Source organism: Oncorhynchus nerka, linkage group LG7, assembly GCF_034236695.1.
Source record: "Oncorhynchus nerka isolate Pitt River linkage group LG7, Oner_Uvic_2.0, whole genome shotgun sequence".
Taxonomy (NCBI): Eukaryota; Metazoa; Chordata; class Actinopteri; order Salmoniformes; family Salmonidae; genus Oncorhynchus; species Oncorhynchus nerka.
In genome coordinates this window covers 33,554,903-33,581,127 of record NC_088402.1, presented here as the reverse complement: position 1 = coordinate 33,581,127, position 26,225 = coordinate 33,554,903, and the positions used below count along the sequence as shown (strand labels likewise).

Sequence of the window (26,225 nt, the reverse complement as noted above, 5' to 3'; positions counted from 1 at the left end):
CGGACTCACTGCAATCATCCCTTATTCTCAGAATGTCAACTGTTCTTCATGATAATGATGGAAGAAAATAAAAATACAAAAACACATATATAGGCCTTTGTTCAATGTCTCAAAATAGAACAAGTACAATAGGATATACATAAATACACTAAGTGGTTGATGACCCCTTTAAACCTGATTCTGTCTAGGACCATGCAGCCAAACTCAGATGTTGCCAAAGCAGGGAGCGACGATTTTGACGTAGAAGGAAGTGCTGCTCTAGCTTTCTGTTTGTGTGGCGGGGAGAGAGCAGTGGACGTAGGCTTTTTTTGCACTTTCCGGTAAATTCACGATCTTTCGATTTTTGCTGGAATTATATTTTTCAGACAAACGGGATTTGTTTTGTAAATGACAATCATGTGACGCACAGATTTATGCTGCTGTCCAGTTGTAACTACAAACCCATCCGGAAGACTGGGGATTTGAGTCGCTTCGATTAGACTGGGGACAACTGGAAAGCAAATGTCGAGGGTTGACTATTTTAGTTTTCTTTACAAATCGCGAAAAATTCAGTCAATTGAAACTGTTATTGAATAATATTGCATTAATTTGATTGGTCGACCGACGAGCTAGATTTATCTGGCGGACTGTTGATGTTCTCAATTGTAGCCTAACATTCAACTTGTTACATTGTACATCTCATATAGTTACAGTAGTATGAAACAGAGGCGCCGCAACTCGGGATTTCTGCTAAGGTAGAACCTCTGGAGTCTACTGTAAACAGTTCAATAGAACATCATTGATGGACATAGTTATTTCTGCTTTACATCCGGTTTGAAAGAAGGAACTTTTTTTCTATGGCAGGAACACATAATTCTGTCCCCTTCATTGGTTATTGATCCAATAGTTGACTGTCAATAAGCATACGAAGGCACTGGTCTATTCACATTCTCTGACTAGGCTGCACCACATTATTGAAAGGCAAGTGCAGCTCACTAGAACTTTGCGCAGCCCCTTTGGGACTTCCCATGATTTGCTGTGTGCCCTGGTAGACTAGATAACCGATAGAGAACATGGAAGATGAGATGTTTGAGCAGCTCATGTATGTCCTGAACCAACTGGTGACATGGATCGCTGCGGGGGCTATGGTGTTTGGTGGAGTGGTGCCTTACATCCCCCAGTACAGGGACATCAGACGGACACAGAATGCAGAGGGATTCTCCACCTATGTCTGCCTCGTCCTACTGGTGGCCAACATTCTACGTATACTGTTCAGGTAAGTTTTGCCATAGGTGCAGTAATCTTGAGGTTTCAGGTTATTCAAATGTGCATTGATGCATGTGAAGGCTGTAGCCTAAGTGCATTTGAAGAACAGACAGACTTAAACTATTTGGCCCTTCAGATTTTACAGTGTTTGAAAATGATACTGCCTCTCACGGGAATCCTTGTATTGGTTTGCATAGCACCGTTTTTGTTTGGTTCCAACAGAAGCCTATTGTCTCCATGCAGAATAGTATTGCCACCCTGGAGCCTGTGCCCTGACTACTCCCTGTCTCCTCTTTCCAGGTTTGGGCGCTACTTTGAGACGCCACTCCTGTGGCAGAGCATTGTCATGATAGCCACCATGTTGATCATGCTCAACCTGTGTACCAACGTCCGCGTAGCCACCGAACTCCAGACTAAGCGACGTTCATTCACAGGTCGGTATCCTCCTCCCTGGCCTGTCCCTACTCTTTATAGCTTTATAATCAGTTTATAACCTCTTGTTCACATCATGGTGTGAACTACTGATAGTGCTTGGTTGTATCACCAACCTCTGGAGTGTGTGTGTGTTACACATTCCTTAGTTGCCCAATTGTCCTTCCTCACAAAGGAACTCCTTCATCTTCATGATCTACTTTACAGCTTAAACACACAACTCAAATCTGACTGCACACCCACTCACAGAGATACACACCCAGCTAACCTCAAGGTGGTGCACAAATCTCCAAATCATTGTTTGACAATCTACACCAACCCAGTGCTATGGGGTTCATTCAGCAGGGCATAATGTTGTGGAACGGTCAGATAGAAATGGGTTATGTCGATCAAACATGCCTCTCTGACATGTAGAATAATGAATCATGTTGGCTCTTCATGACATTTATGAGCTTCTGAGTGGCACAGCGGTCTAAGGCACTGCATCTCAGTGGAAGAGGCCTCACTACAGACCCTGGTTCGATTCCAGGCTGTATCACAACCGGCCGTGATTGGGTGACCCATAGGGCGTCGTCCGGGTTTGGCCGGGGTAGGCTGTCATTGTAAATAAGAATTTGTTATTAACTTACTTGCCTAGTTAAATAAAGGTTAAATAAGTAAAAAATTTGTATCTGCAACATTTGCCTACTGAATGTGGCCCTGTACTGTACAACTCTAGTTTGTCTTTGTAATTTCCATGCGAATAAAAGAGTCTGCAAAAAGGAGAACAATATCCCACACAGGAGCAGAGAGAATGGCTAACTGCCCTTATTAATATACTTATCAGACAGCACTGACCACATGTTCTGTAATCACCAGCCCGAGAGGCTTGTAGGAAAACATAGAGCCAGTGACTTTGTCAGCGCCTACATAATCACACAGTGTCACAGAATACAGTAATAATCAGTGTGTCCTCGGTCCTTGCGCCTCCAGTCTGGCGTCAAACACGATCAACAGATATGAGAACAATCCATAACATTCACACTGATGGGAAATTAAAGTGTTTTGACCACTAGTTGTGGTCAATGTGTAAATGTATGTATATAAACTCTAGTGCTTTGTGTTTTAAGTTATCAATGTGTCTGCAACTTTGTGTGCTGCTATTTTGGCCAGGTCTCTCTTGTAAAAGAGATTATTAATCTCTAATTCAACCCACACCTTGCACAAACAGAACACTGGCAGAATCACGTGTATTAAACAAAGTGAAACATGTAGCATGCTAAACATGAACTTTATTCATCCTAAATATTCCCATTGCAGTCATAACAGGATGTTGATAATCTGTTAACGGAACTAGAGTGGGCTGGCTGCTGAATCTGGTTCATAACTCCCTTCCTCAGCCTGTTGATTGACTGACCGACACCCAGTTTCCTTGCCAACAGAATACTAGAACATTGAATGCTCAGTGCTGCCATCATGTGGCCTCAATTTAGAGTTTGGTAGCCAATCAAATTGACAGGATCAAGGTAGGCGGGTCGGATGATTTGAGAAAACAGGCTGTTTATGATTAGTCAAGCGTTGAGATTTCAACCCTGTCTGACCTAAAGCAAACGTTGAAGTTTCAACTCTGGCCAAACGTTGAGGTCTCTACTCTGTACAACAGTTTAGGTTTCAACTCTGTCCGACCCAAACGTTGATGTTTCAACTCTAACTTAAAACAAACGTTGAGGTTTCAACTATGTTAATTCCCACAGGGTAGTTATTGGGTTGTCCATTTGAAATCACTAACCTTATGTCAAAAATAAACTTCTTTTGACTTCAAACTGTGGGTCAGTTCTGGTCTGTAGCACAAGAGAAACCAAGCTCTCTTTCTCTGTTCCCTCTTCTTATTTTGTGTCTGTAGCAACAGACAGTAAGGACGAGGAGATCAAAGTCCCTAAGAAGTTCTTTCTGGGTAGGTACTGTCTCTCTCGCTCTCTGCCTTCCTCCCTTCATCTCTCTCTTTCCTTACCGCATGGTCTTGTGTGGCTCTCCCTCTCGTATTGCTCCATTCACAGTGCTAACTGCCACTAACTCATCAGCATCATCATGCCTTAACCTGGCATGCCTTAACCTGGCATGCCTTAACCTGGCATGGATCCTCCTGCATCGCATGTGATCCTTCCTCGTTACATCTCCATTTGTGATTCCTAAAGAACCAGTATAGTTGTTATAGTGTTCGCATGGAAGTTCACAATGCGTCTTAGCTATAGTCAATAGCTTGAATTGTTTCAGTTTGTAAAAGGCTTTTTTTTCTTTATCTACTGATATTAGTTTACTGTAGCATGCATCTACTGTATTGCAGTGATTGTGCATGGATATTTAATTTTGCTTCAGTTCTTTGAGTTGTCTGATTGTGATGACTATCAGATTCTTACTCAGAAAATGAAAGTGCATGTATTCTAGACTCTTATCTATTGATTAACCTTTGCATTAAGACTTTTGATTTGTTGCGATTTACTTGCTATGTTATTGACCTTGATAGACTTATCGCTCGGCTATGTTTTTTTTTGGTTTGAAATGAACTATGCTCAGTGTTATTTTGTTAGCGCTACAGCAACAATTCTATTAAATGCTGCACGTGAAATCTAATGTGCACTGCTCTGTGGTCCTAACTGGTAAAACAACGATGATGGCTTGGATTCACACCAGCTTGCTAAAGATGCACAGACACCTCACAGATGTGACAGTGTGTGAGACTGTAGTCTTCCTAACTCTGTCCTGGCTTTTCAACCTCTATCTTTTCCCTTTTGTTTCAACTCCCTCTTCTTGTTACTGTACGGAGCCCCTCACCCAGCCAGTTGACAGAGGCTGATGACCAGCAATCAATTGTACCTGTTTCATTGTGCTGAGAACTTTGTTTTTGTGAATCGCGTGTGATGCCCATTATAAGTATGCATTTACTAACAATGGATCTCAATGCTGTGGTTAGTTCTGGTTAACACTGCTGCTTTGTAGATGTGAAGGAGTTGCTCTCCTCCGTGTGGACAGTAGGTGGTGCTGGGAAATAACAAAGGCCTACAGTACCTCTAATGCTCTGTGTTGTATATTGTCCAGAGTCCTCACTGGCAGTGATGTAGTTTACCTTCTCAGAACTGCCGTCCATCACACACTTTATTGGGTTCAATCGTCTTCTCTCTTAAAAATCCATGCTTCATTCTGAGTAACATAATTCCAAAATGCCCATCAAAATCTGTTTGTTTAATTTGATTGTGCATTGTAGAATCCAATTCTAGTTGTAGAGAAAGGCACAGACTGTTGAAGATGTTCATTTCAGCAATCAAAGTGATTTTTTTTTTTTTGCCACCCTTTTATTCAGCCGCTGTGTTTGGAATTGAGTGTTGTGTGTTTGTGTCATTGGGAACTGGGAGTTGACTGGTGGAGTTGCTGCCAACTTCTTACAACTTATCAAATTGTTTCCACCCAGCGTGATGTTCTACAGCACAACTCCAGTGGTATGGTAAGCTGGCTTTCTTCTCATCACAGTAGAAAAAGCTTAATTCTGTCTTCAACTTACCTCATCAAAAGCTGGCATTTTGTGTCCCACATGTACGTTCACTGTTCTGGCCTGTACATGAAACAGTTGGTACTTGGCAGCGGAACCAGAGTTCAGTTGTAATGTTTCTTGGCATTCGAGCTGGAACCAGAGCCAGGGTGTGTTCTCCTTAGCCTCTTCCTAGCTTTGGGCAGCACAGGTCTGGATCTGGAGCTCTGCCTCCCTGGCTCTCTGGTTCTTTGTCTCCCAGACCCTATTCCTCTCCTCCCTAGCTCCGTCTCCCTCAGCCTCACTATTTGCCCCTGCCTGTTCCATAGCCATACTTTTATATATATATAGTGTATGTGGACACCCCTTCAAATGAGTTGATTTGGCTATTTCAGCCACACCCGTTGCTGACAGGTGTATAAAGTCAAGCACACAGCCATGCAGTCTACATAGACAAACATTGGCAGTAGAATGACCTTACTGAAGAGCTCAGTAACTTTTTCAACGTGGCACCGTCATAGGATGCCATCTTTCCATCAAGTCAGTCAGAAGTCTGCCCTACTAGAGCTGCCCTTGGTCATCTGTAAGTGCTGTTATGGTGAAGTGGAAACATCTAGGAGCAACAACGACTCAGCAGAGAAGTGGTAGGCCACACAAGCTCACCGAACGGGAACCTCGAATGCAACAGTTTGGAGAAGGCCCTTCCCTGTTTCAGCATGACAATATGTCCCTGTGCGCAAAGCGAGGTTCATACAGAAATGGTTTGTTGAGATTGGTGTGAAAGAACTTGACTGGCCTGCACAGAACCCCGACCTCAACCCCGTTGAACACCTTTGGAATGAATTGGAACGCCGACTGCGAGCCAGGCCTAATCGCCCAGTATCAGTACCCGGCCTCACTAATGCTCTTGTGGCTCAATGGAAGCAAGTCCCCGCAGCAATGTTCCAACATCTAGTGGGAAGCCTTCCCAGAAGAGTGGAGGCTGTTATAGCAGCAAAGGGGGAACCAGCTCCATATTAATTCCCATGATTTTGGAATGAGATGTTCGACAAACACTTTTGGCCATGTAGTGTATGTGTCTGTTGCTCGTCTGTCTGTTGCATAGACATGGGTCTGTTCCTCTACTGATTCATCCAGGAGGGGATCAGAAGGAGAGGCATGTTGTAATCCACTATTGTTGGAAGGATGAAAGAGTACAGCTGGAGGTAAAGAAATTAAACAGGGAAGGAAAGTGTATGTATGGGATGTAAAAGAAGGAATTCATCAACAAACGACTCTTTGGCGAACTCCCTAAAGGGCAGTTTGTCTAAATGTAGTTTGGGAGTAACAAATAGTTCTGACGTCTCCTTATCTTTGTTGGGGTTTCAGGCTTTGATGAGGTTGGTTACAATGGATTATTTCAAAAATAATTTCACCTGCTTCCACTGAAGTTGTAAACATGAGTGTGAAAGTGAGACAGACGAAACAACCGTATTCTGACACGTTATCATCGGACTGTCACACGGACCTGTTGAACCAGTAGATTTCTGTATATTCCTGAGACTGTTGTGTGTGTGTGTGTCCTGTGCTTGTACCGAACAGTTTAATGTTCTGTGATGTTCAGAGCTGGCTTCCCTCCCTGGCTTCCTTCTCTCTATGGCACCTCATCCTGGATCCATTATGACAGCAGGTTCCCAATCACTCTGGAGAAATAACCACGGAGTGCAGGTGCGTTAAAGCTCCCTCCCTGTGAGTTCAAACAAAGAACGTGGAGCAGTATTTAGCAGTACCAGATATGTGAGGGGGGTTGGTTGTTAGGCCTGTGTACTGTTAAAGGGACAATCAGGGAGGACAGGGGAACACTGGGCATTGGGAATAGTCTATATTCTTCTTTCGATGCTTATTAGTCATCACAGTCTCTCCTGTATGGCGTGAATCTGACCGGTTCCAATGAATCACCTCCCACTCACATTTCTAGCTTTGAATTTAGCCCCAAAAAGCAGGTTATTTTTTCTGGACCATTTTTTATTTTAGGTGTCTTTTGTTTTCCCTGCATGATTATGGACTATGAATGACAACATGTAACTGTGGGAAGTGTAGACCTGACAGGCTAAATGACAGCTTCTAAACTAATGTTCTGAGGAGACCAACACATGCAAAGCAATATGACATGATTCCAGCTCTCTCTCTCTCTCACACACACTCACTCACTCACACACACACACACACAGTGGCCCCATGTCAGATTTAACAGAGAGATGAACTAGGAGAGGGGACGAGGGAAGCGATGGAACGAGAGCGCCCCAGAGTAGATGAATGGCACAGAGGTGGCGAGGCATGTAAAGGTGCTGCTGTAAACACCCTGTAACAACACTCTTCTACCATTACAATAAGCCGTGTGTGTGTGTGCGCCTCTTTGAGATATCCTCACCCCCCTCAAGGCATTGCTGTTATCAGTGAGGGCAAGACGGACTCACCCCACTCCGTGATTTAGCTGCAGACCGTAGACATGATAATACATCTTGCACACTCTGACTTCCACACATACTCTCACATACACACATACACCCGTCTGCCATGCGTATTAGAAATGCCATCTAAATCTCAGATCCGGTGAACATCAATATTTCAGTCAAATACATTCCATTGTAATTTAGAATGCACTTCAGAATTCAATCTCAGTAAGTCAGCTGGACACGTCAGGTAATGTGTTAAACCTCTTCTTGTGGTTTCTCAAAAGGAAATGTGATTATGGAGAATGCTAGGAAACCAAACCAACCATGTTATTCTAGATGAGATGTATGAGTTTGCGCCCTCTTTTTATTTGATTCAGTTTGTGTGTTTGAGTCGCGAGGTTCACCAGTAGCTCCTGAAACGGTTCTTCTCCATAATCCTTCTGACGCTCTCGTCCCATACTCTGTTCCACAGGCCTCATCAGAGGAGCTTGATGTTCCAATGTGTCTTTTTAGATGAGTAGAATCTCATTTCAACGTGACCCTGTACAACGTAGAGGTTTGTGTAAAATCCTATTGAAGATGCTGCACAGTGTGTTTCCCCTCCACCTCTTCTCCCCCTCCTTTCAGTGGTGATTTAATTTCCTCCATTTCTTCTTCTCTCCCCTAACGTCATTTAGAGCGGGGTCAGGCTCCGTGTATTGTTGTCTCAGTGAAGTTTTAAAACGCATTACGTGCAGCTCAGTGGTGACTTCATTGATTTACCACAGGGAAAGGGAATTAATCTATAAGACTAACATTTTGACAGTTTAACGTAACATAATCGTCAACATGCCAAAGAAGGAGGCATCCTCATCACTAACCTTCTTATTCATACACTGATCGCGTTACGGTTGTCTTAGCTACTCCTATAGGTTAGAGATGACAGGCAGTAGCAGCACAATGTATTGTGGAGGTGCCAGTCTCCTAGCTGAGATGTTGTCAGATCACTAGAGATTGTATTGCAGGCCTGTAGTTGTCATGATTTCATTTGGCTCCTACTGCACTTGTTTTTGTTTATTTCCCTGATGAAAAAAACATTCAACATTTTAGGAAACATTTGGGAAGTCAGTGAGGCAGGAGCATTAGAGTAAATCATTCTGCATTTTCCAAATTAATTTTCCATGCAGCTATGCCTCCTTGTTTCACGTCACATGCAATGCTTTTCATTGCAGCCTTCTCGAGCCAACGTATCATGATGGAGAAAGATCGACCTCGAAAAGGTAAGAACCGTCAGTCTGTCGGTGTTAGTATTGTGTCTTACTTTCTCTCCGCATGTCTGTCTGCCTCAGACTTTGACTGGAGCCACTTCTGGTCGTGGAGTCGTTTCGTGGACTACCTGCAGTGTGTGGTGGCGTTCACCCTGCTGGCGGCCTCACGTCACCTACCTGCTGCTGGACTCGTCTGTGTTCGTAGAGAGCCTGGGCTTCCTGGCTGTCTTCACGGAGGCCATGCTGGGTACGCCGCAGCTCTACTGTAACTACCAGAACAAGAGTACTGAGGGGATGAGGTGAGGGCGTCACACATACACACTGAAGTCACCACGGTGGCCATTCAATTGTCTCCCCTTTCTCTCACTTGACATTCGCTGTCGTTCATCCCATCTCTTGCTTCCATACTACTCATAGCCCAGCTGCTGACCTTCAGTGGTTTATTATGAGACCTATGACTTCAAACTGTTTTTTTTCATTTGCACACCTGTGTATAAATTCATTCTAATTTATGGAACACTTAAATACTTGGGTATGTAATTCAGACGCCTAACTGGTACTGACTTAAGTTCATTCAGTGAAAGGATTTTCTACTAGAAGTGAACATGTTCTTTAGTTTATACACTACATGACCAAAACTATGTGGACACATGTTCGTCGATCAACTCATTCCAAAATCATGGGCATTAATATGGAGTTGGTTCCCCCCTTTGCTGCTATAACAGCCTCCACTCTTCTGGGAAGGCTTTCCACTAGATGTTGGAACATTGCTGCTATAACAGCCTCCACTCTTCTGAGAAGGCTTTCCACTAGATGTTGGAACATTGCTGCTATAACAGCCTCCACTCTTCTGGGAAGGCTTTCCACTAGATGTTGGAACATTGCTGCTATAACAGCCTCCACTCTTCTGGGAAGGCTTTCCACTAGATGTTGGAACATTGCTGCTATAACAGCCTCCACCCTTCTGGGAAGGCTTTCCACTAGATGTTGGAACATTGCTGCGGCGCTTGATTCCATTCATCCACGAACATTAGTGAGGTTGGGCACTGGTGTTGGGCGATTAGGCCTGGCTCGCAGTCGGTGTTCTCTTTTCATCCCAAAAGCGTTCAGTGGGGTTGAGGTCAGGGCTCTGTGCAGGCCAGTCAAGTTCTTCCACAAAGATCTCGACAAACCATTTCTGTATGTTCCTCGCTTTGTGCACAGGGGCATATTGTCATGCTGAAACAGGAAAAGGCCTTCCCCAAACGGTTGCCACAAAGTTGGAAGCACAGAATCGTCTAGGATGTCATTGTATGCAGTAGCGTTACAATTTCCCTTCACTGGAACTAAGGGGCCTAGCCCGGACCATGAAAAACATCCCCAGACCATTATTCCTCCCCTGCCTAACTTTACAGTTGGCACTATGCATTTGGTCAGGTAGTATTCTCCTGGCATCCGCCAAACCCAGATTCGTCCGTCGGACTACCAGATGGTGAAGTGTGATTCATCACTCCGGAGAACCTGTTTCCACTGCTCCAGAGTCCAATAGCAGCGAGCTTTACACCACTTCAGTCGACGCTTGGCATTGCGCATGGTGATCTTAGGCTTGTGTGGCTGCTCAGCCATGGAAAACCATTTCATAAAGCTCCCAACGAACAGTTGTTGTGCTGACATTGCTTCCAGAGGCAGTTTGGAGCTCGGTAGTGAGTGTTGCAAACAAGGACAGAAGATTTTTACATGCTTCAGCACTCGGCGGTCCCATTCTGTGAGCTTGTGTGGCCTACCACTTCGCGGCTGAGCCCTTGTTGCTCCTAGACATTTCCAGTTCGTGATAACAGCACTTACAGTTGACCAGGGCAGCTCTAGGGCAGCTCTTAGTCAATTTGATTAATTGACTTGTTGGAAAAGTGGCATCCTATGACAGTGCCACGTTGAAAGTCACTGAGCTCTTCAGTAAGGCCATTCTACTCACAATGTTTGTCTGTAGAGATTGCATGGCTGCGTGCTCAATTTTATACACCTGTCAGCAACGGGTGTGGCTGAAATTGACAAATCGACTAATTTGATGAAGGGGTGCCCACATATCTTTGTGAATATATATATAGTGTATTATTTAAACTGAGACCTTATTTTGAACAGGATGCCTCCTTAGATTGTCTTTTAATTTAACTTCTTGGCTTTTTACTGCGTTCTCACTAGCGATTAAATCCTTAGGCAGGATTCGCACAGACAATTAAATGTATATAGAACATGACGCTTCATTGTTAACACTCCATTCTAATGCTGTTATTCTGATGATGATTATATTATACCCATTTAGTGCCGTTGTTGTCATCGTCATGGAGTTTTAATTGAGGATCTTCAGTAGTGTTCCGAGTTCCTACTATTAGTCACGCAGTTGTGACCGAGTCATGAGCAAACCACACACGCGTGTACACACACACACACACACAGTGCCTTCAGAAACGGTTCACTTCCCTTTACTTGTTCGACATTTTGTGTTACAGCCTGAATTGAAAATGTGTTACATATATTTTCTTTCTCACCCTTCTACACACAACCCCCATAATGACAAAGTGAAAACATGTGTTTTGACATTTTTCCAAATGTATTGAAAATGAAGTCACATTTGCATTAGAGCTCACGCCCCTGAGTCAATAGATGTTAGAATCACCTTTGGTAGGGATTACAGCTGTGTCTTTTTGGGTATGTCTCGAAGAGCTTTACACACCTGAATATAAATAGTCAAGTAAAGTACAGATACCCCCAAAAAAACACTTAAGTAGTACTCTAAAGTATTACTCTACTTTACACCACCGCTTTCCACTCTGTCATTTAGGTTAATATTGTGGAGGAACTACAATGTTTTAAAGTCACCGTTGGCCTCATGGTGAAATCCCTGAGCTGTTTCCTTCCTCTCTGGCAACTGAGTTAGGAGGGACGCCTGCGTCTTTGTGGTGACTGAGTTTATTAATACACCATCCAAAGTGTAATTAATAACTTCACCATGCTCAAAGGGATATTTTTTAACCATCTACCAGTAGGTGCCCTTCTTTGCGAAACATTGGAAAACCTCCCTGGTATTTGGTTGAGTCTGTTTTGAAATTCACTTCGAATGCGGGATCTTACAGATTATTGTATGTGTGGGGTACAGATATAAAGTAGTAGTAAAAATGATGTTAAACACTTATTGGGGACAGTCCATGCAACTTATTATGTAACTTGTTAAAAACCTATTAGGCTGCAATCCCGTTACCGGGATCGATATGACAACAACCAGTGAAAGTGCAGAGCGCCAAATTTAAACAACAGAAATCTTATAATTAAAATTCCTCAAACATACATGTATCTCATACCATTTTAAAGGTAATCTTGTTGTTAATCCCACCAAAGTGTCCGATTTCAAATAGGCTTTACAGCGAAAGCACAACAAACGATTGTTAGGTCACCACCAAGTCACAGAAAAATTCAGCCATTTTTCCAGCCAAAGAGAGGAGTCACAAAAAGCACAAATAGAGATCAAATTAATCACTAACCTTTGATGATCTTCATCAGATGACACTCATAGGACTTCATGTTACACAATGCATATATATTTTGTTCAATAAAGTGCATATTTATATAAAAAAATCTCAGTATACATTGGCTCGTTACGTTCACTAGTTTCAAAAACATGAGGTGATATTGCAGAGAGCCACATCATTTTACAGAAATACTCATTATAAATGTCGATGAAAATACAATTGTTAGACATGGAAATATAGATACACTTCTCCTTAATTCAACCGCTGTGTCAGATTTTTTAAAAACTTTACGGAAAAAGTAAACCATGCAATAATCTGAGTACAGCTTTCAGACAACAAAGCAGCCAAAAAGATATCCGCCATATTGGGTAGTCAACATTATTCATAAATAGCATTATCAATATTCCCTTACCTTTGATCTTCATCAGAATGCACTCCCAGGAATCCCAGTTCCACATTAAATGTTTGATTTAGTTCGATAATGTCCATCATTTATGTCCAAAGAGCTACTTTTGTTAGCACGTTTGGTAAACAAATCTAAAGTCATGAAGCGCATTCCCTAGTTGCAGACGAAATGTTTTAAAAAATCCGTTCCTGTCCATAGGAACATGTCAAACGATGTATGGAATCAATCTTTAGGATGTTTTTAACATAGAACGTCAATAATGTTCCAACCGGAGAATTCCATTGTCTTCAGAAGTGCGATGGAACAGAGCTCCCTCTCATGTGAACGCGCATGGTCAGAGCATGGTCAGCTCATGGCAGACCTTACTCATTCCCTTCTCATTCGGTCCCACTTCACAGTAGAATCCTCAAACAAGTTTCTAAAGATGGTTGACATCTAGTGGAAGCCTTAGGAAGTGCAACAACCAATATCCCACTGTGTATTCAATAGGGGCTGGGTTGAAAATCGACCAACTTCAGATTTCCCACTTCCTGTTTGGATTTCTTCTCGGGTTTTGCCTGCCATATGAGTTCTGTTATACTCACAGACATCATTCAAACAGTTTTAGAAACTTCAGAGTGTTAATAATATGCATATAATAATATGCACATATTAGCAACTGGGACTGAGGAGCAGGCCGTTTACTCTGGGCACATCTGGGCACCTTTCATCCAAGCTACTCAATACTGCCCCTGCAGCCATAAGAAGTTAAGGACATTTTTACTTCTGAACTTATTTAGGCTTGCCATAACAAAGGGGTTAAATACTTATTGACTTAAGACATTTCATCTTTTCATTTTTAATTAATTAGTTAAAGTTTCCAAAAACATAATTCCACTTATTTGACACTATGGGGTATTGTGTGTAGGCCCGTAACACAACATCTCAATTTAATTAATTTTAAATTCAGGCTGTAATAAAACAAAATATGGAAAATGTCAAGGGGTGTGAATACTTTCTGTACACACACACACACACACACAACACAATACAATCTAAGTAGTCTCTGAATGATCATGCAACAGACTAAAAATAGAAGGATTGAGAAGCTCATTATCATATTGATTATCAAAGACTCATAATAAAAAAATATGCCTTCATAAAATAATGAATGTGTTAAGCCAAACCCCAGAACATGCCATTGCCATGCCAGTCAGGTCCAGAGATGGTTAATGGCAACAGAGCTGCATCCCAAATTGCACCCTATTCCCTATATTCAGTGCATTCGGAAAGTATTCAGACCCTTTGACTTTGTCCACATTTTGTTACGTTACAGACTTATTCTAAAATGGATTAAATAAAATATAAAATCTTCATCAATCTATGCATACTACCCCATGATGACAAAACAAAAATAGTTTTTTTAGAAAAACAGAGATACCTTATTTACATAAGTATTCAGACCCTTTGCTATGAAACTCGAATTTGAACTCAGGTGCATCCTGTTTCCATTGATCATTGAGATGTTTCTACAACTTGATTGGAGTCCACCTGTGAGAGGATTGTGTTGAGGCACAGATCTAGGGAAGGGTACCAAAAAATGTCTGTAGCATTGAAGGTCCCCAAGAACACAGTAGCCTCCATTCTTAAATGGAAGAAGTTTGAAACCACCAAGACTCTTCCTAGAGCTGGCTGCCTAGCCAAACTCAGCAATCGGGGGAGAAGGGCCTTGGCCAGGGAGGTCACCAAGAACCCGATGGTCGCTCTGACAGAGTTCCAGAATTCCTCTGTGGAGATGGAAGAACCTTCCAGAAAGACAACCATCTCTGCAGCACTCCACCAATCAGGCCTTTATGGTAGAGTGGCTAGACTGAAGCCATTCCTCAGTAAAAGGCACATGACAGCCCACTTGGAGTTTGCCAAAAGGCACCTAAAGGACTCTTAGACCATGAGAAACAAGATTATCTGGTCTGATGAAACCAAGATTGAACTCTTTGGCATGAATGCCAAGCGTCACATCTGGAGGAAACCTGGCACCATCTCTACGGTGAAGCATGGTGGTGGAAGCATCATGCTATGGGGATATTTTTCAGCGGCAGGGACTGGGAGACTAGTCAGGATCAAGGGAAATATGAATGTAGCAAAGTACAGAGAGATCCTTGATGAAAACCTGCTCTAGAGTCCTTCCAACAGGACAACGACCCTAAGCACAGCCAAGACAATGCAGGAGTGGCTTCGGGACAAGTCTCTGAATGCCCTTGAGTGGCCCAGCCAGAGCCCGGACTTGAACCCCATCTTACATCTCTGGAGAGAACTGAAAATAGCTGTGCAGCAACGATCCCCATCCAACGTGACAGAGCTTGAAAGAATCTGCAGAGAAAATTGGGAGACACTCCCCAAATACAGGTGTGCCAAGCTTGTAGCGTCATACCCAAGAAGACTCAAGGCTGTAATCACTGCCAAATGTGCTTCAACAAAGTACTGAGTAAAGGGTCTGAATACTTATGTAAATGTAATATTTCCTTTTATTTTTAACACATTTGCTAAAATTCCTAAAAACCTGTTTTTGCTTTGTGTGTGTAGATTATTACATTTTTTGACGTTTTTGAATAAGGCTGTAATGTAACAAAATGTGGAATAAGTCAAGGGGTCTGAATACTTTCCGAATGCACTATAGTGCATTACTTTTGATCAGGGCCTATTAGGGAAAGGGTGCCATTTGGGACACTTGATGCTAATTTTTTATTTGATTTATTTAACCTTTATTTAACCAGGTAGGCCAGTTGAGAACAAGTTCTCATTTACCACTGCGACCTGGCCAAGACCAAGCAAAGCAGTGCAACCAAAAACAACACAGAGTTACACATGTGATAAACAAAAGTACAGTCAATAACACACAGAAAAATCTATATACAGTGTGTGCAAATGGAGTAAGGAGGTAAGGCAATAAATTGGCCATAGTACCGAAGTAATTACAATTTAGCATTAACACTGGAGGGATGGATGTGCAGATGATGATGTAGAAGTACTGGTGTGCAAAAAAGCTAATCATAACAATATGGGGATGAGGCAGGTAGTTGGATGGGCTATTTACAGATGGACTATGTACAGCTGCAGCGATCGGTAAGCTGCTCAGATGGCTGATGCTTAAATTTAGTAAGTCTCCAACTTCAGCAATTTTTGCAATTCGTTCCAGTCATTGGCAGCAGAGAACTGGGAGGAAAAGCGGCCAAATGGGGTGTTGGCTTTGGGAATGACCAGTGAGAGATACCTGCTGGAGCGCGTGCTACGGGTGGGTGCTGAGATAAGTAGGAGCTTTACCTAGCAAAGACTTATAGATGACCTGGAGCCAGTGGGTCTGGCGACGAATAAGTTGCGAGGGCCAGCCGACAAGAGCATACAGGTCACAGTGGTGGGTGGTATATGGGGCTTTGGTGACAAAACAGATGGCACTGTGATAGACTGCATCCAGTTTGCTGTGTAGAGTGTTGGAGGCTATTTTGTAAATGACATCGCCGAAGTCAAGGATCGGTAAGATAGTCAGTTTTACAAGGGTATGTCATCAGCCTGCTAATGACAGGCTGAAGGCATGCGTTTGCTTTTCCATCACTTCCTGTTTATATTGACCTGTCAGAGCCAGGCACAAGACCCCTCTAGTAGACAGTTACCAAACAGAACATTACTACAACACAAAGAGGAGTGTGACTGGGGGCTGTGGGTGACACAAGATGTTTACTCTAATGTTTGATGGGGGAAGCTTGTATACAGGAAGTGTATTCTGATCTGTCTTGTCATGGTTTGATGGGAAATGATTTCCAAAGTGGATGTAAATGTAGTCCTCCTGTTCTATAGTTACAGTACAGCTCCAAATCACGTATTTTCTTCAAGGATGTCAAGTCAACCTCAGTAAAGAACAGATCTCTCTCTGTCTCTCTCTAATGTAGCTCCATGGTCAAAACAAGATACATTGTCAAACATAGCTCTATGGGTCAAAGACAATTCATTTGAATTTGAGGCTTAATTTCTAGGGCTGTTTGAAGTTGAGAGCTTACGAAACACACATTATGTAATCCTGCTGAATTTATCCCCTGTGGTCACCTTGGATGAGATGTATTATATTGTGAATATTTCCTGGTGTGGTGATTTTGCGTGGGGTTGGTTTGCCCAGTGGTTTTGGAGATGGATGTACTTAGTTATTGTGGTCTTCCCTCCTATCCTTTCTGTGTGTGGCTTCCCCCCCTATTAGCCTCTCTGTGTGTAGAATTAATGGCACTTTGGTCTAGGTGTGCTGGCATGATGTCAGGTCTCCAGCCGTGTGTGGGCGTGCGTCTGTGTGTGTAGCAGGGCAGCAATGAACATAAACCGACAGGAGCAGTCAAACTAATGACTGGGGTGGGAGGCGGGGGAGGGTAGCTAGGCCGGGGGATACCTGGGGTGCTGGCGTTGATGTCTGGGCCCCTGGCCTGAGATAAAGGTAATGGAACATGGAGAGACAGGCTCTGCAGACCGCCTACTGACTGACTGTCCTTATAAGTCCTCTCTGTGTGAGCTGTTTCCCATGGACAGATAACACGCTCAGAGGGAGTGCCTTATTTAGCCTGCCATCTAACTGTTGTTTGACCATTAAATTCAGTCAGTATACAAGTCTGTCTCTGCATTCACAACACTGCATCACTACCTTGTCAGACAAGTCTACGACAACTTGCCCACCCACCTGGGCTGTGGAGCTGCTGATTACCTGATGAAATGCAGAGGGTCTTCCATCCTCCACCACCACCGATGCATACAGGCTTTTTTTACCTCTCAGTTAGTCTTCTGTAAGTGGCTGGGGACTTTTAGAATCATCTCCCAGGCATGTTCTGACCCCATCCCTGACCTCCCAGCATTCTCTCTGAGGCTGTGTCCCAAATGGCACCCTATTCCCTATAGAGATGGGCCTTGGTCAAAAGTAGTGCAGTACATAGGGGGCCATTGGAGACACAGACCGAGTTCTCAGGAGGGCTGATCAAATCCTCAATCCTGCTCTCACGTCATTACACACAGAGCTGGCCCAAACTCTACGTCAGCACTCAGAGAGAAAGAAAGAAATGTTTCTCATCTTCTCCAGAATTAACAAGCTTCCTATCTTGGATGGATTTGGAGGGAGAGGGGGAGGATGGAGGGAGAGAAAGATGCAAGGAGGGAGGTAGTATGAGTAGATGCATGGGAAGGTTATTAAAAAGAGTGGTACAAATGAAATGAGTAAAGGGGCGTGAAGGTGGAGACATGAATAATATAGAAGGTTTGACAGGTCTCACCCCTTCCTCTTTCCTCCCCTCATCCTGTGGGTGCTACAGTTGAAGTCGGAAGTTTACATACACTTAAGTTGGAGTCATTAAAACTTGTTTTTCAACCACTCCACACATTTCTTGTTAACAAACTATAGTTTGGGCAAGTCGGTTAGGACATCTACTTTGTGCATGTCACAAGTAATTTTTCCAACAATTGTTTACAGACAGATTAGTTCACTCATAATTAAATTCCAGTGGGTCAGAAGTTTACATACACTAAGTTTACTGTGCCTTTAAACCGCTTGGAAAATTCCAGAAAATGATGTCATGTCTTTAGAAGATTCTGATAGGTTAATTGACATCATTTCAGTCAATTGGAGGTGTGCCTATGGCTGTATTTCAGGGCCTACCTTCAAACTCAGTGCCTCTTGGCTTAACATCATGGTAAACTCCAAAACAATCAGCCAAGACCACAGAAAAAAATTGTAGACCCCCACAAGTCTGGTTCATCCTTGGGAGCAATTTCCAAATGCCTGAAGCTACCACGTTCATCTGTACAAACACCACGCAGCCATCATACCGCTCAGGAAGGAGCCTCGTTCTGTCTCCTAGAAATGAACGTACTTTGGTGGGAAAAGTGCAAATCAATCCCAGAACAACAGCAAAGGTCCTTGTGAAGATGCTGGAGGAAACAGGTACAAAAGTATCTATATCCACAGTAAAACAAGTCCTATATCAACATAACCTGAAAGGCCGCTCAGCAAGGAAGAAGCCACTGCTCCAAAGCCACCATAAAAAAGCCAGACTAAGGTTTGCAACTGCACATGGGGACAAAGATCGTACTTTATGGAGAAATGCCCTCTGGTCTGATGAAACAAAAATAGAACTGTTTGGCCATAATGACCAATGTGTTTGGAGTAAAAATGGGGAGGCTTGCAAGCCGAAGAACACCATCCCAAAGGACAACAAAGTCAAGGTACCATCACAAAGCCATGACCTCCATCCCATAGAAAATTTGTGGGCAGAACTGAAAAAGCGTGGGTTAGCCAGGAGGCCTACAAACCTGACTCTGTTACACCAGCTCTGTCAGGAGGAATGGGCGGAATCAGGAGGAATCACCCAACCTATTGTGGGAAGCTTGTGGAAGGCTACCCGAAACGTTAATCCCAAGTTAAACAATTTAAAGGCAATGCTACCAAATACTAATTGAGTGTATGTAAACTTCTGACCCACTGGGAATGTGATGAAAGAATTAAAAGCTGAAATAAATCATTCTCTCTACTATTATTCTGACATTTCACATTCTTAAAATAAAGTGGTGATCCTAACTGACCTTAGATAGGAAATTTATACGAGGATTAAATGACAGGAATTGTGAAAAACTGAGTTTAAATGTATTTGGCTAAGGTGTATGTAAACTTCCAACTTCAACTGGACCTAGCAGACAGCCTGAGACGAGGTGAACCTGTACCCTGTAATCAGCCTGAAGACAATTACCTCTGCCTAGTGGCTTCAGCTAGACAATAGTCTTCATACTTTGAAGCCACCATTTGTAGCCTCAATGCAGCAAATCTTCATCAGTTCACTTGTATGGATCATTGAACATGTTGCCTTGCCAATAACATTGATACTGGGTCAGACAAATGACATAGGGAGAGTGGTACCATATTAGAGGTATTGGCAGTGTAGTCAATACTTGACAGTACTGTGTGGGTATGAACCAGTCGTAACGTCACGGATGCAGTATAATATTCATAGGATGTGTGTTGTATTTATTATGGATTTGTTTATTGGGCCTACTACTGCATACCATATGGCATCAGTGTATTTGCTTAGTGCAAAAACCCATTCCCTGAAACACCTAGAAAATGTTGTCTGAATAATTATTTGGAATTTTCAACGTACACCGCAACCCTACAAAACCCTATACAGGGACTACATAGGGAAAGTCAGCCACGAGCTGCCCAGTGACGTGAGCCTAGCAGGCGAGTTATATGCCATTTTATGCCTGCTTCGAGGCAAGCAACATTGAAGCATGCGTGAGAGCACCAGCTGTTCCGGATGACTGTGTGATCACGCTCTCCGTAACCGATGTGAGCAAGACCTTTTTAAACAGGTCAACATTCACAAAGATTACCAGGATGTGAACTCAGAGCATGCGTGGACCAACTGGTGTCTTCACTGACATTTTTAACCTCTCCCTGGCCGAGTCTGTAATACATGTACAAATTACCACGACTAACCTGTACCCCCACACATTCGCTAGGTACTGGTACCCCCTGTATATAGCCTCGTTATTGTTATTTTATAGTGTTACTTTTTATTTTATTTTAAACTTTTATTTTATTTAGTGAATATTTTCTTTACTTTATTTCTTGAACCACATTGTCGGTTAAGGGCTTATAAGTAAGCATTTCACAATAAGGTCTGCATCTGTTGTATTCGGCGCATGTGACAAATAAAATGTGAATGATTTGACAGGTCTTCCCTTGACACCAATTAGATGAGGCATCTCCCCCACCCTCACCCTTTAAATGTGTTTATATTCAGATTAGCATTCTGTCCTTTGACTAACCTGTGTTGTGTACACGTGAGTGGAAAGTGCTGACATGTCAGGATTGGCTCTGGCACTCTGAGCAGGGGTCCCTACTCCAAAATGTCACGACACGAGGCAGGTAGTGTGAAGAACAGCAGATAGAGGATGCCTCTCTTCGTTCAGAAGGGAGTGTTGTTGTGGGAATGTTGTTGTGGTAGGCGGTTTATTGTAAACACTTCTGAATGCGGTTTGCTAACTTTGTTTGTGCCTCAGTCCTTCCTTTGTCAGCGTTTACCTTCCGTCCTTGGCTTCAGTACAAAGCCTGGGGAGAAAAACAAAGAGTCCCAAAGACGAGAGGGAGGTTGGAGGAGAGGGATAGCAGTAGCTGGGGAGACTGTTTGTCTGTTGTGATTTATCCATAATCGCCAACACTGTCAAGACTTTTCTCATTATAAAAACTAACTTGGATGTTTTAGAAACATGGAGCAGAGATCCTGGGAGCCCAGCATGCCAAGAAACCTTGCATATACCCGTTTATAATAAGCAATGCTGTTTTCTCCATCTAAAAAGTAGAGGGCTTTCAAAGCTCGGTCTTTGTACAGTAGACAACATACCTAGAGACCTCCTGCTGTACTGCCCTTCTACTGTTACTGTTAGTGGGTTACTTCCCACTTGCCTCATTATAGTTCACAATGCTGCAGAGTAACACAGAGAGGGGCCACTGCCTAAACTAGGGCTCTCCAAAACTGTTCCTCGAGAGCCACTGTCCTGTAGGTTTTCGCTCCAACCCTAATCTAGCACACCGGATTCTAACCACAGAGTTGTTCTAAAAGCTACTGCTGAACAACAGAACTATAGTTGTTTATTTGCTCTGACTTCCTGAGAAGTCGGCCTAAGCAGCTCCCTGAGAGAGAGGAGGGAAAAGAGCGGCTGCAGAGAGCAGGCGGATGAACTCACCGCGCGTGTGAATTTATCAACCTCCCTGAGAGAGGAGAAAGGAGGGAGAAGATCTGCTGCAGAGAGCAGACGGGTGAACTCCAATTTGTAAGTCGCTCTGGATAAGAGCGTCTGCTAAATGACTTAAATGTAAATGTAACTCACTGCACCGTGCGTCTGAATTTTATTAACCTCCCTGAGAGGAGTTCTAAACTCCAGAAGAGTTGTGGCAAAATTGAATTAATTGCATTTCTTTCCTTTTAATAGTTTGTTTTGGAAATAGTGGGTCAGTATCCCCACCTCTAACGATGTATTTGGTCTGTTATTGTGTTTCATGATTTCCTAATGTCTCTTTTCTATCATGACTTAAGGTAGTGTTCATGTGTGTCACCGGCCTAAATACCTGTACTTGCATTCTAAATAGTAGGCTTTTTGGCAATGCAAAAATATAACTTTTTATAGTGTGAAATTTGTTGTATCCTTTTAAATGCCAGAATATCATACTTGTTTAGACTTTTCATCTAGTATTTACTGCACTCTATGGAGGAAGAGAAACATATTTTCAGACCCACGTGTGTTTTGACAACAGCTGATAATCGGCTGATAAGAGGACAGGCTGTAACAAAAGGAACAGATGGCGGGAAACGACGCAATTGTGCATTAGGTGACGCATTCTTAGTATGGGTGAGCCTAGTATATTGATTTGTTGCTTACTGCATGCATTTCTACTAAACAGTACAGAATACATAGTACGTAGTATGATTTAGTACACAGAATGTCGTTTTAGTAAGTAGTAGGCAAGACAGATTTTGGGCATAACCACTGTCTCTAGCTCTGCTAACATTGAAGTGTTTATCCCCCCCCCCCCCCATCTCCCCTCTCTTCTTTCTACTCCCTTTCTCCCTGCAGTATAAAAATGGTGATGATGTGGTCGAGTGGGGACACCTTTAAGACGGGTTACTTCCTGCTGACCGAGGCTCCTGTCCAGTTCTGGACCTGTGGTCTGCTGCAGGTGGGAGTGGACATTGCCATTCTATTCCAGGTCTACTACTACAGCCGCTACCCGCAGAAACCCGTCTCACACACCGTGTCACACACAACCAGCACCAAGGCACTCTGAGACCCCCTAACACACACACACACACGCACACACACACACACATCGTTACCATTCGGTCATGAGCACACAAACTAGTTAGTTACTTTGCCTGAAGAATTTTGCTGAATGACACTTGTTACATTTCTTTTCAAAACGGATAGGACCTCCAGTAATATGTATGTATTTGTATGTTGTGCAAATGGTAATACAAGTATATTCCTAAGAATATATCCCTATATATGAATATACCTGAGCATACACACAGAATTTTATGCACATGCATCAATCTTCATTACCAGTCATATGCACTGTGTATGGACGGACACTGGAGGAAGTGTGGATCAGCTTTCCTGTCCATAGATCTGATGATTGTTGCATGGAAAAACCCTAGAAGACTTTCACAAAGGGCTGGTTACTCAGCCAGTGGTCACAATGTACAACCGATCATCAGAGTAACTAACAGAAACCTTACTGAATGTACAATAGAATGATTATTTTGGGGGGAAATGAGATAGCTCTCCACGGGTCTGGTCTGTCTGATCACTTAGGCCTCTTCTGGTCTGGTTGGAAGACCTCCGACTGCTGCTGCTGCTTGTTGGAAAAGTCACAAGATTAATTCAACTGGAAGCAACAGCAGTTTTACCAAAAATGAAAAAGGCTATCTGGGCCAGAGGCCTGGTTCCTGGGAGCCCAACACGTGTCCTTCAGATGACTCTGAGGTAAAGCTTAAGGACTCAGTGGTTCAGTGGACCACTGTGTTGCTGGTATTACGGACAGTAAGGGAGTCAGTGGAGAGGGGGAGGTAGGACATTGTGTGAAACAAATATTATGTTTATGTTACTGTTTTCATTTAAAGGAGTAGCAGCCATGTTTGTAGGCCAGGGAACTGGAAGGACTTTTATGTTCTGTGGTTTTTATGGTTAATGAAAACGACAACAACGCATCGGGAAGGACATCGAGTACAACGCTCCTGTCTTTAGCACTGTTTATACCTGATTCTAACATCCTTTCTCCTGTCCACATTCTGATGGTGCCCGCATTTTCAGACAGGTGTAGACAATTTAAAGACACATATGTACCATGTGTAGACATATTTCTGGAAATATGGGCACAATCAGAATGTGGACAAGATCAGGACAAAGGTTACATGTTAGCTCCAGGTATAAACAAGGCTTCTGAGGACCTAGTGACCGTCTGTTTGCTGGTCTATGAACAACTCAACTCATTTCCCTGCTCCTCTCAGCCTCAAGCACCCATAGAAACATTTTATTTGTTTAAATAGGACCTTTAGAGTTTTATATTAATATTTCTTTATTCAGCTTTCTTCAAATGTTTTAGATGTGTGCTTTTGGTGGAGACAAATCTTATCCTGCCGAGGGCTGGTGTGGGTGCAGGGTTTTGTTCTTGCCAAGTAGTAGGCATGTCCAGACTCAACCTCTTGGAGTGTTTGACCACATGGTAAGTTGAATCTCTCTGGGTGTAACCAAGACGATACCAGCACTACAGCTGTTATATTCACTTGTGAACTGCTTGCTAAAACGTAGTTGGTTGCGTCCAAAATGGCGTCCTATTCCCTGTTTATTACACTACTTTTGACCAAGTAGTGCACTCTATAGGGAATAGGGTGCCATTTCAGACGCATAATATATTTTTTTACGCTGGATACTCTGGGAAACGTTATTTTAATCACTGGCGATGCGGAATATTTGTTTTGTTATGCTATCCATCTTTTTCTAATCCTGAAACGCTTGTATAATCACAAACCTTGTTCACTTGCCCTTTATCAAGCTCTTTTTTTACAATGATGAGGAGGACGGTGACGCATGTCAAATGGTGACCGTTGTTGTCATTGTAGGAAGAAGTTGTGCACCTAGTAAACTCTGGTTGTGTAGCATCAACCGGGCCAAAATTACACACTGTTTCTGATGTGAAGTTGTATTCTTTTGGTGGTGGTTCAGCTTTAGTTGTTCATGGGTAAAACTGCAAAACTATTCCTCTGTTCATGTAGATGCTGATCAAACAATGCCAATCCTTGTGATTTTTTTGAATATTTTTTTTTTTTTACATAGATTGAATCCTGACCTAAAACTAAGTTGCGTTATCGAACACTGGACTGGACTGGCGACAATGCCCCTTTTTAAAGGCAATTTACACCTAAACCGGCTTTCGCAGTGTCCATACCATGAATTCTGTCTCCGCGAACTCGGGGGAAATTGACTTTAAAAAGTGCATTGTCGGCTGTCCAGTGCACTGCTCTGTAAGGCGTCTTGGACTGAATCACAGCCTCAGTTTATGTACCCCCAATTTTCTTTTATAGTTATCATTTGTGTTATACATTTTTTGGCCATTTTTATATTTGATGACCTTTTTATTACCACATTGTGTCTTTTGTTGTGTTTCTACACAGTACATCACCACATTTCTTTCCATGGAATGGCCAGTTCTTTCTATAGAATTGCCAGTTCATCGTCAATAGACTATTTAAATCAACCTCTGTCTGATATGCTGTTACTTGTTGCCAGTATTCATGAAAGCTCTGTGGCGCTGTCATTAAAGGCCAAAATGAGAACTTGTATTCTACTGTGCTTTGTGTAAATTCATTATGCTAGTGATGTTTGTGTGAAGGGTGTAAGTTACACCAGAACACCCAGGGTGCATCTGAAATAGCACCCTATTCCCTAAATGGTACACTCATTTGGACTAGAGCCCTGGAGAAAGGTAGTGTGCAATATAGGGTAGCATTTCTGACGCAGGCCTGTTAGCACCTGTCCTGATAACACTATTCCATCAGCAGTGAAGACCTGGTTAGCATCATCTGTCAGAGGAACCACTGGATCACCAACCACAGTCCATGTTTGGGCTCCAGGCATTTGGCCTCAACGGCTATCAACAACACTTACATGGTAATGCACCTTCGCTGTGTCTTCACAACAAGCACTGTGACCACGCAATACCAACATTAGTCAAAAGGGTTTATGTAAAGCGTATTCTAAACAAACAGGAATGTGGCGGCCAGCCTCAGCAGAACTAGTCCAGGGGAAATTATACTGGTGTCTGTTCCAAATGGTACCCTATTCCCTACATGGTGCACTTCTTTTCACCAAATTCCTATGGGCCCTGGTCAAACGTAGTGCACCGTATAGTATATAGTGTTCCCTTTTGGAAAACAACTAGGAGGAACAAAATAACTGCTTCTTCCTCCTATGATGAGATTGGACTAATGCTGCGATCACATCTTGTAATTTTGTAAATACTCGCATACTACTGGGAAAATTTCACTTGAACGCCCCTCCAACTGGTAATTACTAGTGGGTCACTCCTATCATCCATGTGCTCAGTTTCCCACTTGCAGAGGGGAAGCATGGCACCATCTTTCCTACTTGCAGAACAAACATAACAGCATCTTCAGCAGTTGTTTATGGTAAGAACAAAATACAAATTGTTGATACAAAAAGTATTCTGTTCATCTGCCTTTTTAATTTAGAAAGTGAACAGTTCTGGATATACTTTTTATGGGCAAAAAAAAGAGCAACACAATCACAAGCCTTCTAATGACCTCTATGTATGATGGAATTTCCCAGTACAGAACGTGAATGCACCCAACTCGTATTTACGACTTCACAACTGGCAATTAC

At 42.8% G+C, this 26,225-nt stretch overlaps 1 protein-coding gene across 1 annotated transcript; it reads left to right on the top strand.

The window, feature by feature from the left end:
* The first annotated feature begins 211 nt into the window (after window positions 1-211).
* Window positions 212-25,159, top strand: LOC115131487 (solute carrier family 66 member 2). Its single transcript, XM_029663251.2, is given in 6 exon segments — window positions 212-1,255; window positions 1,546-1,679; window positions 3,560-3,610; window positions 8,943-9,025; window positions 9,027-9,160; window positions 22,401-25,159. Coding segments are annotated over 6 exon segments (816 nt in total). The 5' UTR covers window positions 212-1,052; the 3' UTR covers window positions 22,612-25,159.
* The last annotated feature ends 1,066 nt before the right edge of the window (window positions 25,160-26,225 follow it).